We start from the raw sequence: 26,014 nt of genomic DNA on the forward strand, positions 1-26,014 counted from the left end.
GGGAACGTTTTCTCTCGTAGGATCCCTCGGATGACGCTCACCATCTAACAGTTTGTCATTCGATGTTTTTATCTCTACAGATAAGTATATTGTTTACTGCGACACAAAAGGATTCTCGACGTCATCGACTGCAACACCCTAGCGAGCGTACGAGACGACGCCGATGAGACAACCGCGAGACGGTAGAAAGCAGTGAATCCACAACCGCAGCCTGTCGACCCTCAAAATTTAGCAACAACGAAGAAGAGAGATCGATGGACGAAAACCTAAAAGTCAACAAGGATCGAGCTGCACCATCATGAGGGTCCAAGTTTCACGTTCGTCGTACCTTGTACTTGTGTCTTCGTCTGCAGTTTTCGTGACGTTTAGAATACTTCAATGGAGAGCGAGATCCAGGGCCCGGAAAACCGTGGAACGGGTCAAGGAAATGGTAGAGGAAAATCAACCTTTGGTGAGTAAACGAGTCCGCTGCAAAGATTACAAGAGACTCTACATGTATATTCACTCTTTGCTTCTGTGTGTTCTCAGATTGTGTACTGGGATCTGAGCGTACGCGAGCGAATTTTGAAAGCTGCAATCCGCAGAGCTTCAAAATGGATGAGTCTAAACGAAGATCCCAAGCCAATGGTTGGTCAAGTCGGAGGCGCGGCAGTCCATAAGCGACCAGTCCTTACTCTCAATCCTGATTATGTACTGAAACCTTTATTGGCTGACCATCGCGGCATTCGTGAAATTGCCTTTTACGAATCCCTAAAAATCCTTTCGAACAATCCTACGAACCAAACATACTCCACATTTCTTACTGGCAAACAGAAGGAGAAATCTCCGCTATTAAAACAGGCAGGAGAAGTTTTTGATACACTGGCGCTTGCATTTGCTATTTCAATACAAGATCCAGTGGTGACCGAGTCGGAAAAGGCGCTCAAAGACGCCTGGAAAGTGGTGAAAAAAGAGGTAGAGGCACTGCACCGGCTAAGCAAATTCACCGCTCCTTACTATGGCGTGATCGGACAACCTGGTGTATCACACGCCCCTGAATGTCCATTTGGAGTTACGGATGATGCTCACTTGTTACTACAAGATCTAACGAGCAACTACTCGAAGCCCTGCGTCATTGATCTGAAACTCGGTACCCAAACATTTGAGCCCGACGCTCCTCCCGAGAAGCAAGAAAGAGAGCTCGGAAAATATCCCGAGCAGGCAGAATTCGGCTTTCGCATTGTTGGTATGCGAATGTACGATCCCGACCATCCAGATGCAGACGAAAAAGGATTTCGCTGCTTCAAAAAACCGTATGGGCGGTCGCTCAAATCCAGAGATCAGATCCTTGACGCACTACGCACTTTTCTGTGTGCGGGCGTTGAGAAGCCTGTAATCGCGAGCGAAGACAAAAGAATAGCAGAAGACGGCGTCAACAATTTTCTGACAGAATCCGTTCGTTGCAAAACAATCGCCAATCTTTTGGTACAGCTTCGTCAGCTCCGTCGGTGGTTCGAAGAGAACAAGTCTCTTCGGTTTTACGCCAGCTCCTTACTGCTCGTTTACGAAGGCGACACGTCGAAAGATAACGGCAGCCAAGACGCAGCGACTGCTAAAATGATAGACTTTGGACGCGTCAGACGCGAGTTGGGAGGTGATCAGGCCTATCGAGTTGGATTGCGAATGTTGAACAGCTGTCTGGGAGAAATCCTCGATCAGGAAGAAGAACGCCTCGGTAAGCATCGATAGCATAACCCGTAGAAATAGCGAGATTTTCTTTGTTAGAGCGAAACCTACCACATCTTTACTCTTCTTGGAACTAATAACAATTGGAAGCGGGTAATCAGGTCGGTACGCTCGGCTACATTATGAAAGAAAATATTCGTATGTCGTGAAAACAAAGCATTTACTGTAAATCACTTTTGAAAGCCTCCGCTACCCTTTGGTACGACGAAAATGTGGCTACGATGTTGTTGGCAGCTCCACGTTTTTTAAAAATGAATCGGCTTGTCGTAAGTATCCATACAGGCCTCCTTGAAGGCTTCACTGAGTGTGGGATGGGCATGACAGGTTCGGGCCAAATCTTCTGAGGATGCTCCGTACTCAATGGCGATGACGGCCTCTGCAATCATCTCACCAGCGTTGGGTCCGATAATGTGTGCACCTAGAATCTTATCCGTTTCGGCATCCGCCAAAACTTTCACGAGTCCCTCAGTGGAACCGTTAGCCCGGGCTCGGCTGTTGGCGGAGAAGGGAAAAGTTCCCTTATTGTACTTGATACCAGCTTCTATAAGTTCTTCTTCCGTTTTGCCAACAGAGGCGACTTCGGGGTAAGTGTAAATGACGCCTGTGTTATCGATCAAATAAGAAGATCACGTCAGGAACCCGTCCCAGTCAATCCAAGCCAGAGTTCTCTCATGTGTACCCGTGATACAAGTAGTAAAATAGTAACGTACCTGGAATAGCGTCGTAGTTGACGTGCCCGGCGAATCCGGCAATCGTTTCGGTAACTGCAATACCTTCTTCTTCGGCCTTGTGTGCGAGCATGGGGCCGTTGATGCAGTCGCCGATCGCGTAGATACTGGGTACGGCCGTACGAAAGTGTGCGTCTACCACAACCCGTCCCAATTTGTCCTGTTCGATGCCCAACGCCTCCAGTCCGAGACCCTCGGTGAAGGGCCGGCGTCCCGTGGCGACCAAAACAATGTCAAAGGTTTCCGTCTTTTCACCACCACCCTTGGATTTTTCCGTCGTCAGCGTTACACCGTTCTCTCCGACTTCACTCTTGACGACTTTAGTCTTCAAGTTAAACTTAAACCCTTGCTTTTTCAGCGTTGTTTGAAACTTTTTCGTGAGCTCAATATCCATGGCGGGACAAAGACGGTCCATGAATTCAATCACGGTCACTTTGGTGCCGAGACGTGACCACACGGAACCCATTTCGAGGCCAATGACGCCACCTCCCACGACCGCCATAGTTTCGGGGATCTTATCAATGTCCAGAGCGCCGGTTGAATCAACAATCTTACCTCCGGCATTATGTACCGGGACGGGTGGCAGGGGAGAGACTTCACTACCCGTTGCGATCACAATATTTTTGGTATCGATGGATTCAGTGCCACCATCGAGCAATTCCACGTTGACCCCGTTGGGTCCGCTGATAGACCCTTTGCCTTTAAAGTATTCCACATTATTTTTCTTGAACAAGTATTCGATCCCCCCCGTGAGGGCTTCTACCGAAGCTGCTTTGGCGGTTTGCATCTTGGCAATATCCATACTGACGTTGTCAATGACAATGCCGTGATCGGCAAAGTGCGTCTTGGCGTCATGGTAATGGTGCGAACTCTGCAAGAGCGCCTTGGAAGGAATGCATCCCACGTTTAAGCAGGTGCCACCGAGACGTCCCCGCATTTCGACACAGGCCGTTTTGAGTCCCAGCTGACCCGCCTTGATCGCCGCCACGTATCCACCGGGCCCTCCGCCTACACGAACGAACGAATACAGACATTTGGTGTGAGAAAGGAAATAGAGAGAAGGGTGTCACGAAATGTGAACCAATACACATCCCATCGGTAGGCAATTGTTCCACGACATTCCATTCCGAAAAAGCAACCTTGGCCTTTAACGTACCAATTACTACGAGATCATACTGTTCGGCGAGCGGCGTCGTCGATGTAAAGGAACGAAAGGCGTAAGCCGTCGCGGTACGACGACCTTGCACACGAACAGCAGCAGCGGCGGCAAACATCATCGTCACGATCCAACGTAGTTTGTGTGTAAAGATTCGTCGGTTCTCTCCCTCCCGAGTGGGATCGTCTTCGGGCCGCGCGTCCCAGACTCCCAGCGTTTTGCCGGCCTTCGGGGAGAATTCCGTTCGGCGACGCCTCATTCGGGTCGAGCAGGAGTCCGTCCGGTACTGACGTCATCATATGTCGTAGTTCGGTCTAGTGACGGGACGCGCACAGACAACAGCAAAACAAACTTCATTTTTCTTCTACCGATACTTCCGTGAAACTACCCTACCCTACTGAATTTACAGGTACAGTTCCATTGCACTCATTGTGAATATCGTATACACACAAATCCGGTTGCGATCCATCAAGACCAGCGCCTTCCGGCATCGGAGAGTTTCTGAAGTAGTTGTGCCATTGCCTGTCCTACTTTCATACTTTCCGTCTTTATTTCATTTGGATGGCGGACCGCAAAGCGAGACTCGCCGCTTTGGCAGCTCGCGCTGGACGTGGCAGCATTCCGGACGCGCCGTTGGAAGGGGCAAATGAACCGGGTGAAACTGTCATCCCGGAGGAGCCGACCCTGGCACCAGAAATGGCATTGACTGATCCAGCTGTCTCTCTTCGCAAAAACAAACCCGTTGATAAAAGTCTCCCGCTCGGAGAATCCGAACCAGCTAGTAAGCGAGCCAAACCGGATTCCTCCGACACGAACAATGCACTCCAACAGGCACTGGTCAAGGCCAGGGCGGAAGCTTCGCTAGCCACCGTTGCGAATACCGAATATATTGCCTCCGTAGCACCGCGGAAAATCAACGACGATTTGAAACGAGATGTACAGCCAAAGTTGGATAAATTGGAACGCCGTACCCACAAAGCTATTGTGGAATTGCTCAAGGCGAGGCTGGAGCAAGAGGCTGCTGCGGAAGAAATCGATTGAATTTCGGCTATTCTCCAGCGTGTGATTCACACACACGCTACGTGTTTCTGCTGTCTAATCCATTCTTATAGTAAATTTTTATATTTGGGGCGCTTGTTGGGATCCTTCATCCTTTTGGGGCGGGTTGGATGTGGTTGGTCCAATTTGGATTCGTTCACAGTCAGCTCCGCGGCTAACGGCTTGGTGTCCATGTCCGGTCCTCCAATATCATCGTCCTGGTTCCAATGTGATCGAAGCGTCGACACATTTTGGGCTGCTTTGCTTGGAGGCAATTGCAGCTTGGTGCGAGTGGCTTCGGACAAGGGCCGTCCCTGATACTCCTTATTGCCTGGCACCAGATGCTCCGGTTTGTGTTCGCGTTTGTCCTTGTAAATATTCTTTTGACGGGAGCGAACTTTAGTGCGTTTGCGCTTCTTGCCCTTGTTGTCGGAATTTTCCGCGTTGTGCTCGTCGCCCAACGCGACCGATACGTTGGGTCCCTGGTCATCCGACTTGACAGTCTCGGCGACCTTATCCTGCGGAGTACTGCCGTCCAAGACTTGCTGCTGCCGTTCTCTTTTGCCCTTTTTCTTCTTCTTCGAACCAGCTCCCTGCGCTATTTTCTTTGCCGTAACGGCTAGTGCAGTAGATGCCACTACCGCTTTGGATTCGATTGCGGTGCGCCCACGATCTTCCTCGTCGTCGCCGCTCTCGTACTCAAGTTTTGCATGTACGGCAAGATCTTCCTCATCATCATCATGTTTGCGTTTGTTACCTACCTGCAAGACTCTTTTGGCAACGTGGGCTGCAGCCTTGGTTTCAGTAGTCGAAGCGATTGCGCCTACGCCTTGGCGGCGATTCCGGTGAGCAGCGGTACTCGAGGCAGCGGTCGAGGAAACATCAGTATTGGCGCGCGGGTCCGATTGTGACGCCGTGGCGCCACTGTGTCCAAAAAAGGCGTTTACCGCCGCAAAGCCACGGTCGTCGAAATCTGCCATGCTTCGTGGATTTTCGATTCACCCCAGGACTTCGTGTCGTTTTTGTCCGAGGACCCCCTCAGGAACCCGTCAAATCCGAGAAATAGCTGTCCAAAATTCAAGAGAGAACAAAATTTGGGGGTTTTGGAAGAGTGAATGGCTCCCCGCAATACGAGACTGAACGAAGAGAGGGAATTTGGCGAATGTCTGGTCATAGTATCAATTAATACGCGTACACCGCTGATAAAACAAATATATAGTAAACATCTTTCTGGATATATGTTATTTTTATTTTAACTGTATCCTGCGACAAAAAGAATGTAGTAACGCTGTCTGTCAGGTGAGGATCAGCTACAGTGGACGTCGAAAGACAAAAACGTCGAACACGTGGGAGACCTGGGATGAAACCATGACGGTGTGAGACAAGGTCGGGTGCCGCCGCTGCTTATGGCCATCTATTTCGGCGTCCATCCATATGCGCTAGTGAAATCTGCAATAATATAGGCACGTACATATCTCTGTTCGGATCACACTATGAATCAGTCAGAAAGGCTTAGTCAAGAGAAGGAAACAAGGAACCTGGATGGCGCGAATAGCGGTGTAGTTCCGATTGACGGTGATCGTCTTCCGGAAGACGCGGTATTGGAGGCGTTGCCAGCGAATACGCAATCGTTAATTCAGCAGACTCCTGAAGATCAGTCGCTGCACCCAAATTGCCATCACCTGCCATTGACAGAAAACGATCAAGTTCGAAGCAATAACTTTGTGGAGACTATCCGGAGCAAACCGGACCAGGAAGAAGTCAGAGATGCCGAAGCGACGCCACAGAATCAACAACAAACACTCCCCACGGCGCCGCCTGATTTAACAAGACCCGACACATGGGTCCCTGATCAGGCGAAAATACAGGCACACAACTTACTCTCTCCAGCTCCAGCGTCTACTGACGCCAAATCTACCTTTTCGGACTCTCCTATTCAAGGCGGTATTGAATCGTCTGGACCAACTCCAACGCCGCAAATCATGGATCCGCCATCCGCAACGCAGCCTGTGTTGTCAGAAACAACCAGCGCGCAGCAAGCCAATTCCTTACAAGAGGGAAAGGGGTATTTGAAAAGTCCAGCTGCGGTGGACCGGTCACTCGTGACGGACGTTGACGCCCAGCTCGCATTGGAAAAGCCCTCGCAGGAGCAAAAGACAACGCCCCTTCAAAATCAAGCACCATTACCATCTCCCCAGGATGCGCAGCTACCACGCGCACAATCAAGTCAACAGCTTCCTCCGTTGGTCCCGACACCTCAAATACAGCAAACTGCACAACCACAGCAACTGCCAAATCAGACAGAATCGGGCGCGGTACAGCAGCCCCAAGGGGGTTCTGTTGTTCAGCCGGGAGCTTCTAGTAGAGTTGGACACACTCCTATTGTTCAGATGCAAGCCACATCGGGGCATGTTGTTAAGAAAAAGAAAGGCCGTTTCAGCCTTTTGCAAAACACGGCTGCATCAACCCCCCTGCCGGATCCTTCAGTTGGTGTCCAAACGCAAGGGACCAGCGGACCTCGACCGGTTAAAAATCCGGTTAACAACCGGGATCGTTCTTGGTCGAACACGTCAAATACTAGCAATCAGACGAACCAACCTGAAGGCACAACGCCCCAGATTACAAAGAAAAAAGGCCGTTTTGTCTTGACTACTATGGCCCCACAAGCAATGGTTGGTGTACCTGTTCAAGCAGTGATGACACCAATGGACAACGCCACATTTGCTTCGGAAGGATCCGGAAACTTTGCAGTAGACTCACAGGTAGGTCATTCTTACCCGTATGCTGCAACATCTTCGCTTGTCGTGGTCGCTCCGGCACCTCAATTCGTGCAACATCAGGTATTGTACACCGCTGACATGCAGCCGACCGAGCAAGCCCTCCCTCCTCCTTCGTCATTTCAACAACAGTTACACGGTATAAACGCTATGGATCCAACACAAGTCAATTCTTCTTTGCACCAACCTGTGGACTCTACCAGACTCCAGAATCATCAAATATCTGGTACTCCACCACTTCAAAATTCAGGACCAAACAGATATGATTTGGTATCGACAGAAATTACATCAGGTGCCGAAGAAGCCGAAAAGATAAAGCCCGGACGCCCAAAGAATGCGACTCATGCTCGAAAATCGAGTTCGGCATCGGGCACAGGCCGGCAAACTAGTGCTGGCTATTCAGGACAAGCTGGACTCGGCAAAGTGTTTCATTTTTTAGATCAGATGAGGTTAGAGGTCACCAACGCCGAGCGCACCATAAAGTCGTTGCAGTCCGATTCAAAATTCTTAGTGAGTAAACATTGTCTCGTTTTTATCTTTCATTGGGAAATCTGAGTCTCATTTTCCCTTTTAAAAATCTTCAGAGAGAGAAGAATAAAGAATTGGAGGCAAAATTGCGAGAGACTGAACGTAAATTGAGCCATGAAAAGGCTGTACGGGAAGCGATTGAATTAAAGAATCGTGCTCTGAGGAAAAAGCTTCGCTCGCTCAAGGCCGATTCGAATACTGGTGACGGTGTAAATGTTGATGGAGATACTACTGAGAGGAAAGGAAATTTTTCTAGAACAAACTCAAGCGATTCACATGGGTTGGAAGGCCTTAATATCAATACTTCGCCAAGCTTCGGCTGTGTAAACGAAGGGTCAGACACCCATATTGTATCGGATAAAACGAATGATTCCGGAAACGAGGGCCTCGAGGGTATACATGAAGGAAATGATCTCGTTGAGTCCGCTCGGGAAGCGCTAGCAGGTGCGCAGAGGAGAGGATCCACGGCTTCAGTGGTGGAGGACTTTTACGCTGCATCTAGGCAAAGTTCAATGACGCCTCCTCGAGATCTGGCTTCGAAAGGAAACGGAAATGCATCCAGACGCTCGTCCGGTTGTAGACACCAGCTTTCGAATGGAGGGGGAAGCCTACAGGATTCGGTCCTAGATGTAGACTTGAATCTAGCTGGAGCAAATTCACAAAGGACTGCAGCTCGCCAAGATCTAGCCACATCGGAGGGGATCTCGGAAGCCCCTATAGGAAACAATATATCATCACCCCCTGCACCCCAACCTCTCTTTAACGCTACCACTTCCACTCACGGTCAGCACCAATCACAAAATCAACGTGTGAACCATACCATTGTAGAGTCGGTGGGGTCGATGCATCAGCGAACAGCGGCTTCTGAGTTTGACCCACTCTATACTGCTTCTACTCATTCTAATGAATCTGAAAATGGCACAAAATCGGCTTTTTTGGCTACGACCGATTACTTTGATCCTCTCAGATCTTTGCAGCAGAATCAGCACGAAAACAGGATTGATGTTGCTGACTCAGATCAAAGGTCGGCGCAGGCCACTCCTATTGTCGTAATGGGACAGCATGAAATGGCTGCACCACTTGTTGGATTAACTTCGACCGGTAACTCAGACTCCATGCCATTCTATACTCAACAAAGGCTACAAGACGTGGCATCATCGCAAAGTATTGCAGAATTGTCCGGTAATCAAGATTTACGCCAAGTGCGCAAATCAGGAAGTTTTCAAGATCTGCAGCAGCCGATGTTCTTGGTTCCACAACAGGAGTTCAATGGTATGCAAGATAATCAACACCATCAGCTTATGCCAGTGCAGCAACATGTCGTTCACATACCAGGAACGGAGATACCTCAAAACTTGTCTTGGAGTCAACAGAACCAATGGTCGCAACAGCAATCACATATGTATACGCAGCAGCCGTTGACTCAGTATCATCATACACCACAGACCATGCCACATCAGCCCATGCGGCAAAATTCTTATTTGCACTCGGTCGGGCAACCGCAAGCGACTTTTCCATACTCCAACGAATCTAATAAAAGCACCAGCGCAAACGCACGGGAAGGACAACTTGTAGCAAACGATCCATTTGACGAAATAGTACGTCGGCCGAATCAAAACAATGCACAATCGAGAATATAACAGAGGGGGCTTAAATTAGAAAAGGAGTCTATCGTTACTGTGTTGTTGAGCATTGGTCCAGGCTACCAGGAATGTTCGAGCGTCCTTTTCAATGAAGCAAGCTGTTGCTTAGATTAAAATTCCACGAGTCCCTATTGCCAGCGCTTACAGCAAAGCAGCTACAGCGGACGTAAACAGTCCGAACGCAAAAAAGGTGACGATTCCACCCGAACTGGCTTCTGCATCCCCTGCACCTTCATCTGCGGTCGCTACTGCGTCACCACCTTGGTAAGACAAAACATTGTTGCTGCATTCCTGTTGAACTGCCATATCCTTTAAGCATGGAGGCTCGACTGATTCCGTTGTCACCAAAGGAAAGCCTGCTTCCGTCCAGATGGCTGTACCCCGTCCATTGTAAAGGCGACCAACAAAACCATTTGCTTGTAATACTTTTATCGCAGCAGATGCACGGGCTCCCGATTCTGTTACATATAATGTAAAGTCAGCAACTCTATAAGAGCACGAGTGAAACACAGTTATTCGGTAACGCAAAACTTACGGCAATAAACGGCAATCGCGCAGTACTCGCAGCCGGCGAGCGCACTGGGAACTGCCACTTCATTGGTGGTGCCGAACAATCCAAGCGAATCCGCCAAAGTTGCCCCCTCGATGTGACCGTTGTTGAACTCTGACTCTGTACGGACATCCAGCAGAACATTGTCTAAATCTCAATAAAATGCAGTGGTTTCCAGTGAGGCTACTCCGAATGTAACAGGTACAGGCATGGACAGTTTTTTAGCGATCTACATACATTTTCCAGAGTCGATGCCCGACTTCAATTCTTGAGCCGACAGAATGTCGACGCCGAGAATCTCCTGTGGTTGAGCGCTAGCGCCCAATAGGAACGAAATAACAAACAAAGCAAGAGTGTTCATGCTTGAAACAAAGTAAGGACGAGGAAGGCAGTTTCACAGACAGTAATTCTACAAAATATTTACTTTGGCTGTAAGCTTCAACACGGGGACTCACTGTCAGAGAGATGACGCCCACTGTTAGTGTGGTTCATATTATTGGCATTCACAGTCAGAACACAACAAGCGTACACAATGTCCGAAGACGAGGACACTCGATATTAAATAGAAATTTATATATAAGAAATAATGACCATTATTTAACGGCTTTTTCAAATCGACATAGCGAAACCGAGACCCTTCATGCAACTTCGAGTGGATTTCCCAACGAACAAAAAGCTATTATGCTGATCGTGGCAGATGCTTTTGACAAGAAGATCAGAATCGTAGAAAGGGAAAAAGCTCGAACGGAGCTCACAGTAGCGAGGGCGTTACAGTAACTGTACGAAAAATGTTAGATTGTGAAGGCTTTGGATAATGCACCTGTTAAAAATCATCTATCCTCAACTTTTCAACAATGAGCTCGTTTTACTGTTAATGTAAGTTACTGTCAAGAATTAAGCAATGCTCGAAGAAAGTTGGTGAAAAATTGAGATTTCAGATAAGAAGCGATACAGTTCGTGTGAGGCTTTTGGGGGTTGTAAATGATCCAGCCGGTGTACTGAATAGCGGGTTCGCGACTTCGGCAGAAGGAAGTCTGAATAAAGACGTCTTTGGGATTTGCTTGTTTGAGCTTCCGGTAGCTGCCTTAGCCTTCTCCTTCTTTTTGGTAGCCCCACTTAAGGCACCCTTGGGAAGGTTTCGTCTCAAGGCCCATCGCACTCGTTGGGTCGGAGATTTTTCGGCGTCTTCGGGGAGCATTTCTTCTAGAAATGATGGAAACAGCTCCGGAATCTCCCCTCGTCGTCTTTGCTGTTGAAGCGACCTTTGCTTCATGTATAGATTCTGCATCCCAATTCGCCCTCCGCCTCCAATCATCCGTAAGAGATCGCCACTGGGACTCTCACTTAGTTTGTCGTATAATTCTAGCAGAGATTTGTCGAGTTCCCCCGGAGAAAGCTTTAGTCGAAGTTTTGGCGATTCGAGTATCTCATCCAGATCCAAGTCCAACCGCTTGTCAAGTTCTTGCACAAGGCGTTCGCGCAAAGCTTTGGGGAGAACTGTACGAACCAGGGGAATAGGACAAGTAAGCGAGAAGCAACTCTTATGAAAGGATCTTTTGTGCCAATAGAACGAACCTTTGTTTTGTTGAATTTCGCTCGACAATCGGGTGCGGAATTGGCGATATCTTAGTCGAGAGTATCGTAGCGTCGAAGCCAGAGCCTTGCGACCCTGGCCGTCCTCGACAATCGAAGGTACGGGAATCTACGAAGAAACAACGCAAGCTTAGACATTTTTCGTACCTTTCAGAGATGCATATTTACATACCTCGATACCAGCATCATCTGAAGCGAGAGCATCAGCCATAAGCTCTGATTCTTCAGTTGGTATACATCCAGCGGCTTCGAGTCGTTGCGTTGCTGCTTCCCAGCTTAAAGCATGTGAATACTCGTCCGCTAGAGGTTCAGGTGAATGCGTTATGGCATAGTATAGATTACCGACGAACTCCTCTTTGGAACTATATGCTAAACAGTTCGGGAACTGGGCAAAAAAGTCATTTGACGGATGCGAAGGCAAAATTACGAACTTGCCCATAGCCAAAGCCTCAGCCGATGTGGTACAAAGAACTTCTGACGTAGATGGGTTGACGAATATCTGTTGAAAAGTCGCGCTTAAGTTAGGTGAAGCCAAACAAGAAATCTGGCAGCAACGAAGCTTGCACTCACCTTATGAGTGCTTCCAAGCTCAACATGGTCAACGGGGCCATGAAAGGGCATGTCGAGCTCGAGTGATTTTGCCTTTGCTGTAGCTGCGCCTTGGTCCGGCCCGGACCCGTACATATCAACCTTAACATTCAGGTCGGCACTCTCTTCTGCATACTTCAAAAGCTCCATTAGCGACCCTAATCCTTTTGACCAGAGCATCTTTCCAATGAAATAAACAGTTGGAGGCGAGTCCGATGCAAAAATGGGATCTTTAACATGATCAGCTGCTAATACTTTATCACGCAGCTTTGCGGCGACTTCGAGAAAATCTTCTCGCACTCCATGCACATTCTCGACCAATTCCTTTTCGGGCGCAACTACGTCCAGTGTTCCTGAAAGTTTAATGACGCGATGACAGTGTGCACGACACATCCACGAGCACAAAAGTCGCATGGCGGGTGCCTATTGTTTTCGAGATGCAGAAAAATAAATGAGAATGCGCAAATATGACTACGGACTGGGCAAAGGGCGTGACCACAACGCACCCTGATGAATGCAGCTGGCTGATCAAGAGCGTATTGGAAGTAGTTTGTATGTAGGATTCCAACGACGTGCTTGAATTTTTTAGTCCAACTTTCACCTGGTGCACGATACCTATCAAAAGCCAATCAATGCATGGTGAGGTCGGCATAGCAATCGACGAGAGAGAAATCTACAGCAAACCATACCAGTTCAGATGCTCTGGTTCTTCTAATATACAAATATCCACTTCGTCTGCCGGGATTAATGCCGTGATATCGCCCATACTATAAATCGAATTCTCAACCGAATTCTGCCAGGCAGTGTACCATCTTATGTTTAGCTCTTCGCTGGCTTCAGGCATGTTGGCCGATTCACGGAGCCATGCTCGAATATATACTTCCTGCTCCACAGGAGATTCAAAAGTATTTTCTTTTCCATATACGTTTTCCTGATCTAATTTGCGTTCTAGCCAGGGTAACATGAGAGTAACGCTACCCCCGGCAGCCTTTCGTCCCCGTGTCAAGTACGCCGCTCGCAGTAGTGGGTTGACAGCTGTCCCGGTCCGCCACGGCATGGAAGCAGTTGTTACGATTTCAATGCGCTTAGATTTGTCAGAAATGTCTGTGTGAGGTAAGACAGCTTCCCCCGGTTTTGCTGGGGCTGGAATTGGCAGTGGTTTGGGTTTGGTTTTCGTAATTGCTACCGGGACAGGTATATCCACGGACAAAATTTTTCCTTTGTCGGAGGAAACTGATCGTTGGGGATGGCCATTGACTTCCCGAATAGTAGCATTTGCTGATGACTTTTTTTCATCTGGACGCCCGAAGTTGGACATGGAATATTCCACACCAGTCTCTTCATTGACCTTTTCCAGGTATTCTTGAACATCGTCCGCCCAATCCTGTAGCATACGATCCCAAGACGCAAAACCTTCAAATCTCTGTGTTTTGCCTTTTTGTTTCGCAACTTCTGATCCGGTAGTTGTCGCATTTCTGTCGCCTGCATCATTCGCTTGCTGTCGTGCGCTACTGGATGATGAAGCCGAAGTAGTTTCCATCATAGCATCGTCCAACAAGAGCTTCCACTGTGACAAGAACTTGCTACTCGGGCTACTCTCATCCATCGGAAATGGCGATGACACGTTCCGGATTTCCTCAAAAGTCTTTTTCCAGTACTGTTTGCGGAGATTTTCCATTTCGGGATCGTTGAAGTTTTTGCGCGAAATGTTGATGGACTCGGCCAACGAAATGACTTTGCGTGGCGCTTTTTCACCAGATGGCGTCGGGTCGTTCGGCGGCTGCGAACTTTGAGCTCTCCAGAGTACCAGGAACAGTGGAAAAACATATTGAGGGAGGAATCGCTTAGGCGAATGGCGAGCAACGCTTCCAGAGACCATAATGAGACTCTCCTGCCTAAACGATATCCCGGTGACACCAAGCTAGCGATGCGATCGTGGATTTAATTTGTTACGTAAGTCCTCAAAACCACAAGACCCGCCGAGAATATTCTATCTGCCACAGGGTGGCGGATCAATATTTGAGAATACCCTTGATTGCTCTTGGAAACTCTCTCGGTTGGCCAGGAAAATGGAAGATTGGGGTCGTGATCTCTCTTTTTCGTCTTTCGTTTTTGCGGGGCCTTTGTTTTTCTCGATGGGTGTCGTCGTCGGTGTTTGCTCGTACGTCCATCGTGAATGTCGCGACCGAACGCGCACGTCATTGACACAAAGTGTAGACAGACAGACAGACAGAAAGCACCATTTGTCTCATTTATTGTCGTCAACAGCTATTTGTCATGCAGAAGTCGACGAAACCGTCGCGACAACGCATACCTGAACTTCCTTGTGTCAAGATACACAATATCTTTGTGGATTATGAAAACTCAAATGTTTTAATTTTAAGTATTGTAAGTGACTTTAACTACGACCAGTCATTCCAACGTTGATTCGGATTGCATGACGTATAAGCTTCCCGAGGATTGGCCAGAAGTGCAAGCGTTTTTAGCACCAAAACGCGAACCCGGTCCACACAAGGTTTCATCATATCTCCGAGTAAACCAAAGGCGAACCCAACCACATACCCCCAACAACCAACCGTGAAGCAAAAAGTCTCATACTTCTTACAACGCCTGATCCAATTGTCGCTTCAAGCCCATCCGTGAATAGAAACAAATATAAATTGCATCCTTTGCTTTCCATCAACTCCCCATGACTGGCGATGACACCACAACGACTCCTCCGGTTGTCCCACGCGAAGCCGTGCGACCCGTATCATCCACAGAGAACGCGGGGAACTATCGTCCGCGCTCCCGGCAAAACAGTCGCACACGTCAAAACAGCCGGGATGAAATGATCACGTTCAATCCAACAACGGCCGCTAGTATGAACAATCGCCGGGTGCTCTTTTCGGAAGCCGCACGTCGTGATGGAGGCGACAATAATGTTGCCGCTCCGGAAATGATGGGACCAATTTTGCGACGCAAAAAGGTCGTGTCCATGCCGCTTGGTGCGGGAGGTAGGTCAACCTGACTTCGAGGAGAGAACGGTAAAAACCAAATGCTTTTTGGTTGTCTAACGGCACACCATGGCCTTCTGCATTGCAATTCACAGGAGATTTCTTTGTGAGCAACGATGTCGGAGGTCCACATCGACAAATGCTGGCTCAGTACAAAGGCGTACACGGGGACAAGACTACTTTCAAGGGTCGTACGAAGCAAAAGAGCGTCGGCGCCGCTTTTGTAACACCTGCGGATCCGGACCCAACTACTGTTACTTTGCCACAAGCTCGTATCCGCCAAGACAGCGGTACTCGTCGGGATTTGAGCCACGTGATTAAAGGTGTTCTCCGACGGAAACAAGTCAGTTTGGACTTGCTTGGTCCCAATGACTTTTTTGCACTACCGACGGATGAACCAGAAGAAATGGTGTTATTGCCAATAATGCCCGAAGACGACACAGCACAACTGGACGACGAGCAAGGTAGTATGACGACGGAGAAGCGTCTATTTCGTCCTTTGCGGTTTGCCCCTCGTATTGGTGTGCGCGGTAATCGTGGTGGCGGATACGGAGTTGGACACGCCGTAGAAGCGGCTCCAGAAACAATTCCTGAAGAAGCAGTCGACGAAGAGATGGTAGATGCTTTTCACCGATACTCCAAAACAAACCAGGACTTGAGGCTACAAGTTATTTCACTCAAAAACAAACTTGCCACCAAAAGCGATTGCTCGGCGCTTATGGAAGAGGCCGACAGTATTTTGCGAACGCATTCAGAGCTCAACCCGGATGAACAGCTCCTCAAAAGGAAGATCATGAAGGTTCAGGGGTCAATTGATGAAGAGCATGAATGCAGCGAAGGCATTGACAACAACATTAAAGACCTTGACAATTTGGGAATTATTCGGGCTACTCGTCGCGATTACATCAAAACCGGCATTTTGTTTATGATTATGGTTGCCTTGACCATCACAGTCTCAACCTGGGAGACTCACTTGGACGAAGAGAGCTTCATTTTCCGGCACGTCGGTTTAGCCTGCGTCACGGAATGCCGTGGAAACTTGCTTACACGTGATTTCTTTCACGGCCACAACCAATTCAACGACGGAGATGTCATTGAGTTAATCATGCACATGGATCCAAATTCACTTGCCGAAACAATGGGAGCGTTGGCATTAGTACAGATTGTGGGAACGGAAACTAATGAAACAAAAGCAATGACGACTTTCGGACCGACCGCGGAAAACGACCGTGAAACCTATGATCATCGTCTGGTGGTAAATTTTGACCGCCCGCATGAGCCGCATATTATTGTTGTGAACAGTACCAAGCCCAATTTTGAGTTGTCGTTTACTTTGACGGCGCGCCTACTGGCTCCGTTGGCTGACAACAGTGTTGCAATTGCAGCAGTGATTATGGTGGTTGTGTACCTTTTTATTCTGCTGGAAGTGATCCACCGTACGCTAGTCGCTATTTTTGGCTCTATGGTGGCCCTGATGTTTCTCTTTGTGATGCAAAATGGCGAAACGGAAAGCATTCGTCAAATTATGTTGAACTTAGAATGGTCTACGCTGGGTCTTTTGTTTGGAATGATGCTCATTGTTGGTGAGCTTTCTCATACAGGAGTGTTTGAGTGGTGTGCTGTCCGTTTGCTCATGGCAAGCAACGGATCATTTACTCGCTTGATTGTGTTGCTTTGTGCTCTAACCGCAGTAGCCAGTGCCTTTTTGGATAATGTGACCACTATGCTTCTGGTTGCACCAGTGACGATTGACATGTGCAATATTTTGGGTGTTGATCCTCGACCATATTTGATTGGGGAGGTGCTGCTTAGCAATATAGGCGGAACAGCAACATTAATTGGTACGTTACGTGATCAAACAGAATAGATGCAATGTTTCATTCTACTTACCCCCGGGCACCTTTTGTGTACAGGTGACCCTCCAAACATTATCATTGGAAGTTCGTTTGACGAAATTGGCTTTGTTGATTTTATCGTGAATGTACTTCCTTGCATTTTTCTTCTTTGCATCCCAGTCTCTCTTGGGCTGGTGGTTTGGGTTTACCGGTACTATCTCACTACAAGCACCATGAAAGTCCTAGATACAGCGAAACTCAAGACTGCTTATCCAATCTATGATGAGCCTCGCCTTATGATTGCTGGCACCGTTACTGCTTTTGTAATCATAATGTTTTTCCTGCATCCGGTACATCACAAAGACACTGCGTGGATTGCCCTCCTTGGAGCGTTTATTACTATTGCATTCACCAATCCACACGACGTGCAAGATGCGGTATGTCCAGGGTACTTAACGGAGTTTTTTGGGATGGATTTCTCACAGCATTCCCCATCTCCTTTCTTTTAGCTCCGAAACCATGTTGAGTGGGACACCCTTCTATTTTTTGCGGGATTGTTTGTTTTAGTCGAGGCATGTGCAGCAATGGGCTTACTCGAGGAAATTGGAAACTTGCTTGGTGACTACATTCAGGCACAGGAAGAGAGCAAACAGCTTACGCTGGCAATAACATTACTTATGTGGGTCAGTGCGATAACGTCGGCATTTCTCGATAACATTCCTTACACGGCGACGTTGATACCAGTGATTCAGATCCTTGCTGATAGTCTACCTGATACGTTGCCAATCGAAATATTAGCGTGGGCTCTTTCCTTTGGTGCCTGTCTAGGAGGCAATGGTACTCTCTTAGGAGCAAGCGCCAACATTGTGACGGCAGGAATTTCAACAAACAAAGGATTTGAGATCTCTTTTTTAAACTTCCTTTATCCTGGTATGCTTTTCATGATTGTAACAGTGGCAATATCAAACCTGTATATGTTGGTGCGATACTCATGGATCTAAGAGAAGGATGGTAAGCCGACAACAATCCTCGTCTCTAAATACAACTAATTTAAAGACGCATAACGCGCTGTCAGTACATTGTCAAAAGTAAACAAGTTTGGCATGGCTTTGACTGTGAAACCAGCCCAACATAAAGAAACCGAAAAAGAAGAGGTGCTATGATACGATAGTTGGCCATTGCTGTTGATGGGACTGTGCTTTCAAGTCTAGAATTTTTCACGAGCCCTGACCCCTACTTTGAAGTTCACTTCTAGCTGTCAGACTAGCTAGATACGTCACTCCGACGATGACTGCCGCTGTCTAGGTAGTAAGTAGGCTGTCGATGACCAAGGACCACGCCGAACCCAACCCATGCTATCGACAGATTGAAATCTTCCACTATAGGCTTTCGAGTATTGCCAACAAAGTTTCCGCTGGCGACAAAACCGGAGGAGAGTACGTTGCTCGAAAATATTGGCCATTTTAGAAGGAAGAATGACAGATCCATTGCGCCCTGTAGTCTTTTGCGGCCCATCCGGTGTTGGAAAGGGAACCTTGATCGAGATGCTCATGAGGCGATTCCCCGACGGCCAATTCGGTTTCAGCGTTTCACACACAACCAGGGAACCGCGTGAAGGAGAAACTAATGGGGTTCAATATAACTTTACGACAAAGGAGGCCATAAAGAATGAAATTGCGGAAGGGAACTTTATTGAGTACGCCGAAGTGCATGGAAAATACTATGGAACGAGGTAAGTACGAAATGTAGCATGATTTTCTTCTTCTGGCTGCGTATCATAGTGAGAGTTGTGATTTGCTGTTAACTCCGCTTTCTTCGGATTCTTAGTGTGGCGGCTGTGGAATCTGTCCGAAAGCAAGGGAAAATATGCATCCTGGACATTGACGTCCAGGGAGTGCAAAAGGTAAAAGAAAGCAGCCTCCAACCGTTGTATTTGTTTATTTCTCCACCTTCAATGGAATCGCTAGAAAAACGCCTTCGTGGCCGAGGTACCGAGACGGAAGACCAGATGAAGATGAGACTAGGAAACGCTGCAAAAGAGCTCGAATATGGGTATGTCAAGAATGGCAAGAACGACTAATTATTTCCCCGTCTCTCAGGAATATTTGAACTTTCTGACCTAACCATTCTGTCTATTCATTTTCTACATCAGCCAACACGCCGGTAACTTTGACCGCATTTTCGTGAATGCCGACCTCAAAACCACGTTTGAGGAAATGGCTAGTGCCTTCAAAGAATGGTATCCGCAATTGAATGAGATGGCCCCCGACGACGAGCCAAAGAAGTGTAAAACTTGCGTCGTATTTTGATACTTGAACACCAATTGATTAGCAGCTTCAACCTAGCAACGTTACACGCGATCAACTGTTATTTTGCTGTATGTGAGCGATCTGGAAGATATTTGTTGTCGTCGTCATTCGAGAAGTTAGAAAGATGGCATTCCATGATTGTTTTGTTGGTCATTCAGATTAAACGTGGACAGCTCAGATCCACCGCTCACGCGGCGCAATACCAAAGCCATCTCCTCTGTCGGACATGACCGTATCTCGACCTCAACTTGCTTGAAACATTTAGCATACGCACATTGTAGAAAGCCGAGCTTCATAAATAACGAGAGAGACGCCACGTTGTCTTCGTTTATTTTGCAAAAAAAACGTTTCAACCCTAACTCAACTGCCCCATACCACATCATCATGCGGCATGCTTCGCTCCCAATCCCTTTCCCTCGTGCTTGCTTTTCAGCTATCATTATGTCGAGCTCAGCTTGGCGGCCCAGCGGGATACTCAAATCATCCGTCTCGGGAGTGGAATCTTCAGTCTGTTCCATATTAGAGAGAAAGAGATTTACGTCTCCCACCATTGCCGGCAAATTACGGAGTATGTAAGACTCTTTGCCGTGGTCTGGTAGACCATCTACTCGATCACGATCAAGGATAATAAAAGTGCATTTTGTGGCGTCGTCCCTCCAAGATTCTTGCATCTCGTACTCTTCTTCAATCGACAGTGACTCTGAGCAGGTAGATTCTAGCAAATCTGGATCGAGCATCCACTTGTGATATCGATCAACATGTTCTTTGCGATACGGCACCAGGACACACCTATCTCCCAGGATGCACTTTTCATAATTCTGACGCATTTCGCCAAGATGCCATGAAATGGTCCAAGTGGAAAGTGGACTTTTCAACATCCAACGACAATGCTGCTCAGCTCACGATGCCAATGCAGGTTTGCATCGCCCACGCAAAGCTTGCAAGCCTCTACATTTTGTATCGCCGTGGCTGCCGAAGGTAATTGAGGTTTCGATGGACGCTGCTTGAGGTGTGAGAGACGCCCGCCCACAACTCCAGATAAAAAAAAGGAAAAACCAACGTTGACTCTGTATATACATTTTTTGAGAAGTTGAGTTTAAGTTTTAAAATTAGCAAGAATTAATCTCGTATTCCATCCAATCAGAATTGATCGCATTGATCGCTTAAACGCAGCGCCTCATCACTCCATGCAGCCTTTTATCCTCACTTACACTTACTTGGATAGTCAAGAACCCCGCTTCACTTATCTCGCTTCCCTTTCGAAGTACGATTACTGGAAACCACCTCTTATTCAAGCCATACGGCTCTTCTGAAAGGATCTGCTTTCTGTCTCTTAGAGTCCGTGTTGACGAGAAATGGCGAGAGTGAACAAAATATTCTCCGCAGGTCTCGGCCCTGGCGGTCGTGCCGCGGCTTGGGCGGTAGCCTTTGCAGGGGCTGTAAGTGAATCGAAATAAATGCAATTTTCGTAAACGAACGTTGAGCGTATTTGACTGACGGTCTCTGTCTTATAAACTAGGGTCTGTGGTATTACGCCGAAAATCGGGGAAACGGTGATGTTTTCTCGATCGCCGACCAAAAAGAATGGAACGAAAAGCGAAAAAGTGAACAAGCCAAGAAAAGCGACATTTCTAAATGAGTATAGCTTAGCTTTACAGTTAGTTAGCCTAGATTCCCTTTATCCCTTTCGGGATTGTAACTACTGACTTTGATGTACCAAGGAGAAGCTTACACAACCCCAAAGCAATTTGCCATCCCCACCACAATTGTAAGAAAAACAGGATGAGGGAGCTCATGAAAACGCCAGACATGAAAATGACATAAGAGAGAGAGTCATTGCTTGTATATAGGATGAAGACGTCGCGCAAATATACGTATGCCCGTGAAAAATCCATGACAATGCGAATCCACAGAAAAGAAACGGCAAAGGCTACTCGAACGTGATGGTTGAACGAGGGGTGTTTCTCAATCCAGGTTGGGTTCTCTTTAAACATGTTCATGATGACAAGTGGAACACTGCTGATTTCAAACATACCAAAAAAGAAAGGGATGTGATATCTGAAACCGTTGGTCATGCAGCCAGAGAATATACTGACCATCAATACCGCAAAGTGATGAACAACCATAGCGGTTGTTTCTTGAGCATGTATTATTCCCACCGGCAGTGCCCACAGCTGGTATCCAAATTGAAATGCGCTCAAAATATAAAACTCTTGAAAGCCCGAAATGGTGTCCTCCAACGTGGGCGTTTCGGATACTGTAAAAAATTCGTAATATAGACCGGAGGCCGCAAGGAAACCATTGCCAAAAACACTTGCCATCTGATAGGAAAGCTTTCTTCGACGAAAAACACCAGAATCACTCGGTAATACAACATTTGCCAAAACAAAGCATAGACCGTACACCACGTACACAACGATCATAGAAATAATGACAGTGGGAATCCAGATGGCTTGGATATATTCCATCGGTAGAAAGATGTCCTTATCATTCAAAGCCTCGATCCGGGCCAGCTCCTCCGGTGCTCTGTAAATGCTTGTGTGCGCTTTCGGCCACATCGTCCGTTCTATAAGATGTTCAGTCGTACGAACAATCAAGTCGTTTACACTGCTTTACGCTGTGACGATCGGCGTATCGGTTGGCTCCTTGGAGATAGTTTGACGATGCCACCTTAGAAATCAGTACCCAAGTCCAGTAGCCGCTGACTGTGAATAAATTTCATTGGAAACATATTATTTATGGCCAACGGTAAAGAAACATGATTTTCACTTAAGTGTAAAAACGCTAAGCGAGATTTAAGCTGAAAGTAACGTTGACTGTGAGTAGATCTAGGGTTAGGGTTAGCTTGAAGTTCGCTATATTACTAGGTGGTTCTTGTCTTGATATCTTGTCAACAGAGCGGACCGTTTTGGAATTCCTGGTGGTAGACTATCCAAACACTGTGGAGAGCTTATAGAAAGGAAAGGATTGACAGTTTTCAAGCCACATAGCCATCTTTTCTATGGAGAGGTTGTGTTGGTAGTGTAGTCCCTCAACAAAAACCTGGACCTCCATAGCAGTAAATGTGTGGAGCGTCCACATTTTCCAAACTCTTTTCGGGTTGCCTATAGTAAATTTTCTTATGCAAGGCGCACGTTCTGGCCGATTAGATCTTTGGTTCCACAAACCGATTTCGGTTTCCTCACTTTTTGTATTGATTAATAGTGAGACATTATATTTATATATCGGATTGGGTCCTCGATTTTGACCGCAAAAATCTTGCACCATTTCACAGCTTTCGAATGCCAAATACTTTGAAAAGCGTCTCTACGAGTCTTCGATTGCGACGCGAAGCTCGCCTCTGTGTCGACAACACAATATCGCTCATGGCATTTGTCCCAGGAAACCGCGGATTGTTCAGCGATCAGCAACTTACCCCTCAAGAAAAAGTAAATCAAGAATGGGACGGCATGGCCGGTGAGTGGGATGACCTGGCTAAGGAATACGCATCTGGATTCTACAACTTAATCTGGAACAAAACCGGTATCGATCCATCCAAGAAACCTATTGTAGTTGATTTTGGCTGTGGTACGGGCTTGCTTGCACATAAGATGAGCCTAGATTGTACAAAAATAGTAGCCCTCGACGCCTCAGCAAAGATGATTGATATACTCCAGGACAAGGTGCGTGACTTCGAACTACAAAACGTAGAAGCCGAATGTGTTATGTTGGCAAACATCAAGAACGAAGCCCGGGGAAAAAAAACTCGTTTCGAAGGGTTAGCAGAAACTGTAGATTTGATAGTTGCTAGTTCCGTGTTCACCTTTGTTCCAGAAGGCGATATCGAAGCAACGATGCACGAGCTAGGGAAGATGTTGAAAGTGGGCGGTATCCTCTGCCATTCAGACTGGCCAAAGACAGCAGCTAGACATCCCAATGCTATGAGCGAAGAAAAAGCTCGACAGCTTCACAAAATGGCAAGGTTGGAAACCCAATCGACAGAAATTTGTGTGTTTGCGGGTTCTGAAGTTTTTGTTGGCATAGCGAAAAAATCTCAGTAGCAGTTAGCACCCGTACTATTCGACAGTGAAGAACAAGTGCAGGTTGTTTTGCGGAATTAGTGATTAGACATGCCAAGCTGCCCCAACGGATGCAAGTCAATCCGTTTTCCCCCATCAACTGCAAGCACAGAATTCGAGCTCTTATACATTAATTGTTTCTGAAACCCCAACATGAACTTGCTAATATGATTACGGAATCTGAAGATTGTTTTTTTCTGCATTTAGATTGTGTAGTGTTCCGAATGAAATACTTGACTCTTACTTACATTAGCAATTACTTAGTTTGGAAGTTTCAATAGCATAACGTACTGTCCGTATTCGCTGTGACCATTTAGGGCTGAGGGTTAGGCAGCCGAGACGCGCCAAACGGAGCCATAAAAAGTTTTTGTTAACAGTAACCGAACGTGTCGATATGAAAGTCATTGATAAGCAAAGCATTGTACTGGCCGCAAAGACAACGCCCTGCGAGCGAGAAAAGTCGTCTTTGTTCGGATGGCGTCAGAACCATGCCTATTTGGAACTGGAAAACGTTTATTCTGCTTTGCGCTTTTCGCATCGCGAATACTTTTCTTGTGAACTCTTACTTCGACCCAGATGAATTCTGGCAGATTATGGAGCCAGCTTACTGCAGAGTATACAATGTCAAATCCCTTTGCCCTGGCCTTACTTGGGAATGGAAAAGACGTGCTCCAGAGTCGGCAATAAACTTTCTTGATCGCAGTATGCAAGGTCCAGCGCGAGCATATCTATCAGTGCTGCCGACGTATATTTACTTTTTTATTCTGAAAGCGTCGGGGATGGATTCTTACTGGCTCATTTCGCGAGGACCAATGGTTTTATTTGCTGTAACGGTTGCAGCACCAATTGATATGGCGGTGTATTACGCCGCTGGTTGGCTGGAACCAATAAAAGGTTCCAACCAGAGCGGTGTTGCTGCATGGTGCCTCTTCTGTAGTCTCTGCTCTTGGTTCAATGGATACACGCTTGTCAGGACTTTCGCCAATAACCAAGAAGCTGAGTCTGTTATTCTGGCGATTGCTCTGGTCGCTCCGGAATTGATTGGTAATCGCTCGGCGAGGTACGCTCTTTTACGCAGCTGCATGGCATTTCTAATTGGAGGATTTGGTGTTGGTATACGCTTCACTTCGATAGCCGCATTTATACCAATGGGTGTTTTATTAGCGTTGAGGCACCTTACCTTGTTGAAAAGAGTTTGCTATCTACTGGTACCTTGCGCTTTCTTCGGATTGGCTGGCTTGAGCTTCGGAATGCTTGTCGATCGTTACTTCTTTGGTTTTTGGACGCTCCCTTTTCTGGGGAATTTTCATTTCAACGTTGTTCTCGACTACGCCAGCCTCTATGGTTCACATCCCATGCACTGGTATTTTACCATTGGAGTTCCCGCGCTTGCGGGTTTACTTCTGCCTTTTCTTTGTTTTGACTTTTGGGAACTTACCAATGGACGATCCTCGTACGGAAAGCAAAACTTATGGATTATCGTTTTGAGCTATGTCGGGATTATGTCATTCAATGACCACAAGGAATTTCGCTACATTCTTCCCGTTCTTCCTCTCTTTTGTCTACTGGTTGGCTCCCATGTCCAAGCCCTACTTTCAGGATCGACCTGGCGGGCTAGATTTCTTCGCTTGACATTTGTTGGTGCAAACCTAATCACTCTCGTGTACCTTGGGATGTTCCACCAGAGTGGCCCGATTCTCGTGAATCAAAAGATAGTTGAACTCGTACGCAAAAGCCAGGAAACGACTGATGTTTCGATCCATTACCTGACTGGGGCCTGTCATTCGACTCCACTTCATAGCAGCCTTCACGTACCACCATTTCAATTCCGCACTTGGTCATTGGACTGTTCTCCAGACTGCCGGGCAGGTCTCAACCGTGTCTGCGAGACAGAAGAGTTTGTAGACAATCCTGCAGCCTTTGTTGACAAAGCATATTTTCCTTGCCTGAATGATGAAAATCTTTGTACCGCCAATGCTACTCGAAATGGTACTCCTGATTTTGTCGTGACTTTCTCGTCCTTTGTCCGGGACATTAGTGCTCCGCTGCATCTTTTGGGGCTTCAAGAAGTTGCGCGCTTTCCCGATCACATCAACGGGGCTCGATTTGGTAACTGGACGCTGGGAAGTGACTTTCTCGCGCCAAACTATCGACATTTCATGATTGCTGGCGGGATGGAAATCAGTCTTGAGGAAATGGTTTTGTTTGCGCGTCCATGTTATATAGACGACGCCATAAAATGTGAATAAAAGGCCTTCAATAATGAATCCTGAAATCTGATATGCTTGGCAGCTCGAGTTTTTTGTGGCCGTGCTTGAATCCGAATTTCTTTTAAGTTTGACAGTGAGTCGCAACCCGCTCATGAACATCGATGAAAACAATGTGCACTGGGACAGAAGCTGCTCTTTCAAACAAGTCCATGGAATCAATCTCTCTTGAAGGTCAAGTAGATTAATCTAGAACATGATTTACCAAGTCAAAGATATCAGC

General features: G+C 47.2%; 12 protein-coding genes across 12 annotated transcripts; 7 read left to right on the forward strand and 5 right to left on the reverse strand.

Moving 5' to 3' along the window:
* Positions 1–238: 238 nt before the first annotated feature.
* PHATRDRAFT_44782 (predicted protein) lies at positions 239–1,768 on the forward strand. The gene is made up of 2 exons (XM_002178694.1): positions 239–451; positions 529–1,768. The coding sequence occupies exons 1-2, from the start codon at positions 299–301 to the stop codon at positions 1,726–1,728; spliced, it is 1,353 nt and encodes a 450-aa protein (XP_002178730.1). The 5' UTR covers positions 239–298; the 3' UTR covers positions 1,729–1,768.
* A 99-nt stretch (positions 1,769–1,867) lies between these two features.
* Positions 1,868–3,742, reverse strand: DLDH (dihydrolipoyl dehydrogenase). The gene is made up of 3 exons (XM_002178920.1): positions 3,610–3,742; positions 2,436–3,461; positions 1,868–2,326 (listed from the first exon to the last, which is right to left on the reverse strand). The coding sequence occupies exons 1-3, from the start codon at positions 3,728–3,730 to the stop codon at positions 1,971–1,973; spliced, it is 1,503 nt and encodes a 500-aa protein (XP_002178956.1). The 5' UTR covers positions 3,731–3,742; the 3' UTR covers positions 1,868–1,970.
* Positions 3,743–4,108: 366 nt separating this feature from the next.
* Positions 4,109–4,744, forward strand: PHATRDRAFT_44784 (predicted protein). Its single transcript, XM_002178695.1, has one exon. It carries the CDS (start codon positions 4,171–4,173, stop codon positions 4,648–4,650), a length of 480 nt encoding a protein of 159 aa, XP_002178731.1. The 5' UTR covers positions 4,109–4,170; the 3' UTR covers positions 4,651–4,744.
* Positions 4,745–4,822: 78 nt separating this feature from the next.
* On the reverse strand, positions 4,823–5,627 carry PHATRDRAFT_34295 (predicted protein; the record flags this gene model as incomplete). The annotated part of the gene is made up of 2 exons (XM_002178921.1): positions 4,823–4,865; positions 4,894–5,627. 2 exons carry the CDS (start codon positions 5,625–5,627, stop codon positions 4,823–4,825), a joined length of 777 nt encoding a protein of 258 aa, XP_002178957.1.
* Positions 5,628–6,140: 513 nt separating this feature from the next.
* PHATRDRAFT_44785 (predicted protein) lies at positions 6,141–9,989 on the forward strand (the record flags this gene model as incomplete). Its single annotated transcript, XM_002178696.1, has 4 exons — positions 6,141–7,934; positions 8,009–9,550; positions 9,743–9,859; positions 9,912–9,989. The coding sequence occupies 4 exons, from the start codon at positions 6,141–6,143 to the stop codon at positions 9,987–9,989; spliced, it is 3,531 nt and encodes a 1,176-aa protein (XP_002178732.1).
* A 1,999-nt stretch (positions 9,990–11,988) lies between these two features.
* Positions 11,989–13,425, reverse strand: PHATRDRAFT_11390 (predicted protein; the record flags this gene model as incomplete). Its single annotated transcript, XM_002178922.1, has 4 exons — positions 11,989–12,237; positions 12,309–12,749; positions 12,833–12,920; positions 13,004–13,425. Coding segments are annotated over 4 exons (1,200 nt in total), but the record flags the coding sequence as incomplete, so codon positions are not given.
* Positions 13,426–14,898: 1,473 nt separating this feature from the next.
* PHATRDRAFT_44788 (predicted protein) lies at positions 14,899–18,231 on the forward strand. The gene is made up of 4 exons (XM_002178697.1): positions 14,899–15,322; positions 15,418–17,163; positions 17,236–17,594; positions 17,667–18,231. The coding sequence occupies exons 1-4, from the start codon at positions 15,016–15,018 to the stop codon at positions 18,156–18,158; spliced, it is 2,904 nt and encodes a 967-aa protein (XP_002178733.1). The 5' UTR covers positions 14,899–15,015; the 3' UTR covers positions 18,159–18,231.
* A 401-nt stretch (positions 18,232–18,632) lies between these two features.
* Positions 18,633–19,237, forward strand: PHATRDRAFT_11281 (predicted protein; the record flags this gene model as incomplete). Its single annotated transcript, XM_002178698.1, has 2 exons — positions 18,633–18,889; positions 18,985–19,237. The coding sequence occupies 2 exons, from the start codon at positions 18,633–18,635 to the stop codon at positions 19,235–19,237; spliced, it is 510 nt and encodes a 169-aa protein (XP_002178734.1).
* Positions 19,238–19,582: 345 nt separating this feature from the next.
* PHATRDRAFT_34301 (predicted protein) lies at positions 19,583–20,293 on the reverse strand (the record flags this gene model as incomplete). Its single annotated transcript, XM_002178923.1, has 1 exon — positions 19,583–20,293. One exon carries the CDS (start codon positions 20,291–20,293, stop codon positions 19,583–19,585), a length of 711 nt encoding a protein of 236 aa, XP_002178959.1.
* Positions 20,294–21,133: 840 nt separating this feature from the next.
* PHATRDRAFT_34302 (predicted protein) lies at positions 21,134–22,024 on the reverse strand (the record flags this gene model as incomplete). The annotated part of the gene is made up of 1 exon (XM_002178924.1): positions 21,134–22,024. The coding sequence occupies one exon, from the start codon at positions 22,022–22,024 to the stop codon at positions 21,134–21,136; it is 891 nt and encodes a 296-aa protein (XP_002178960.1).
* Positions 22,025–22,747: 723 nt separating this feature from the next.
* Positions 22,748–23,506, forward strand: PHATRDRAFT_34303 (predicted protein; the record flags this gene model as incomplete). Its single annotated transcript, XM_002178699.1, has 1 exon — positions 22,748–23,506. The coding sequence occupies one exon, from the start codon at positions 22,748–22,750 to the stop codon at positions 23,504–23,506; it is 759 nt and encodes a 252-aa protein (XP_002178735.1).
* A 442-nt stretch (positions 23,507–23,948) lies between these two features.
* On the forward strand, positions 23,949–26,002 carry PHATRDRAFT_44790 (predicted protein). Its single transcript, XM_002178700.1, has one exon. It carries the CDS (start codon positions 24,013–24,015, stop codon positions 25,771–25,773), a length of 1,761 nt encoding a protein of 586 aa, XP_002178736.1. The 5' UTR covers positions 23,949–24,012; the 3' UTR covers positions 25,774–26,002.
* Positions 26,003–26,014: the final 12 nt, after the last annotated feature.

This window comes from Phaeodactylum tricornutum, chromosome 5 (assembly GCF_000150955.2).
Source record: "Phaeodactylum tricornutum CCAP 1055/1 chromosome 5, whole genome shotgun sequence".
NCBI classification, from domain to species: Eukaryota; Bacillariophyta; class Bacillariophyceae; order Surirellales; family Neidiaceae; genus Phaeodactylum; species Phaeodactylum tricornutum.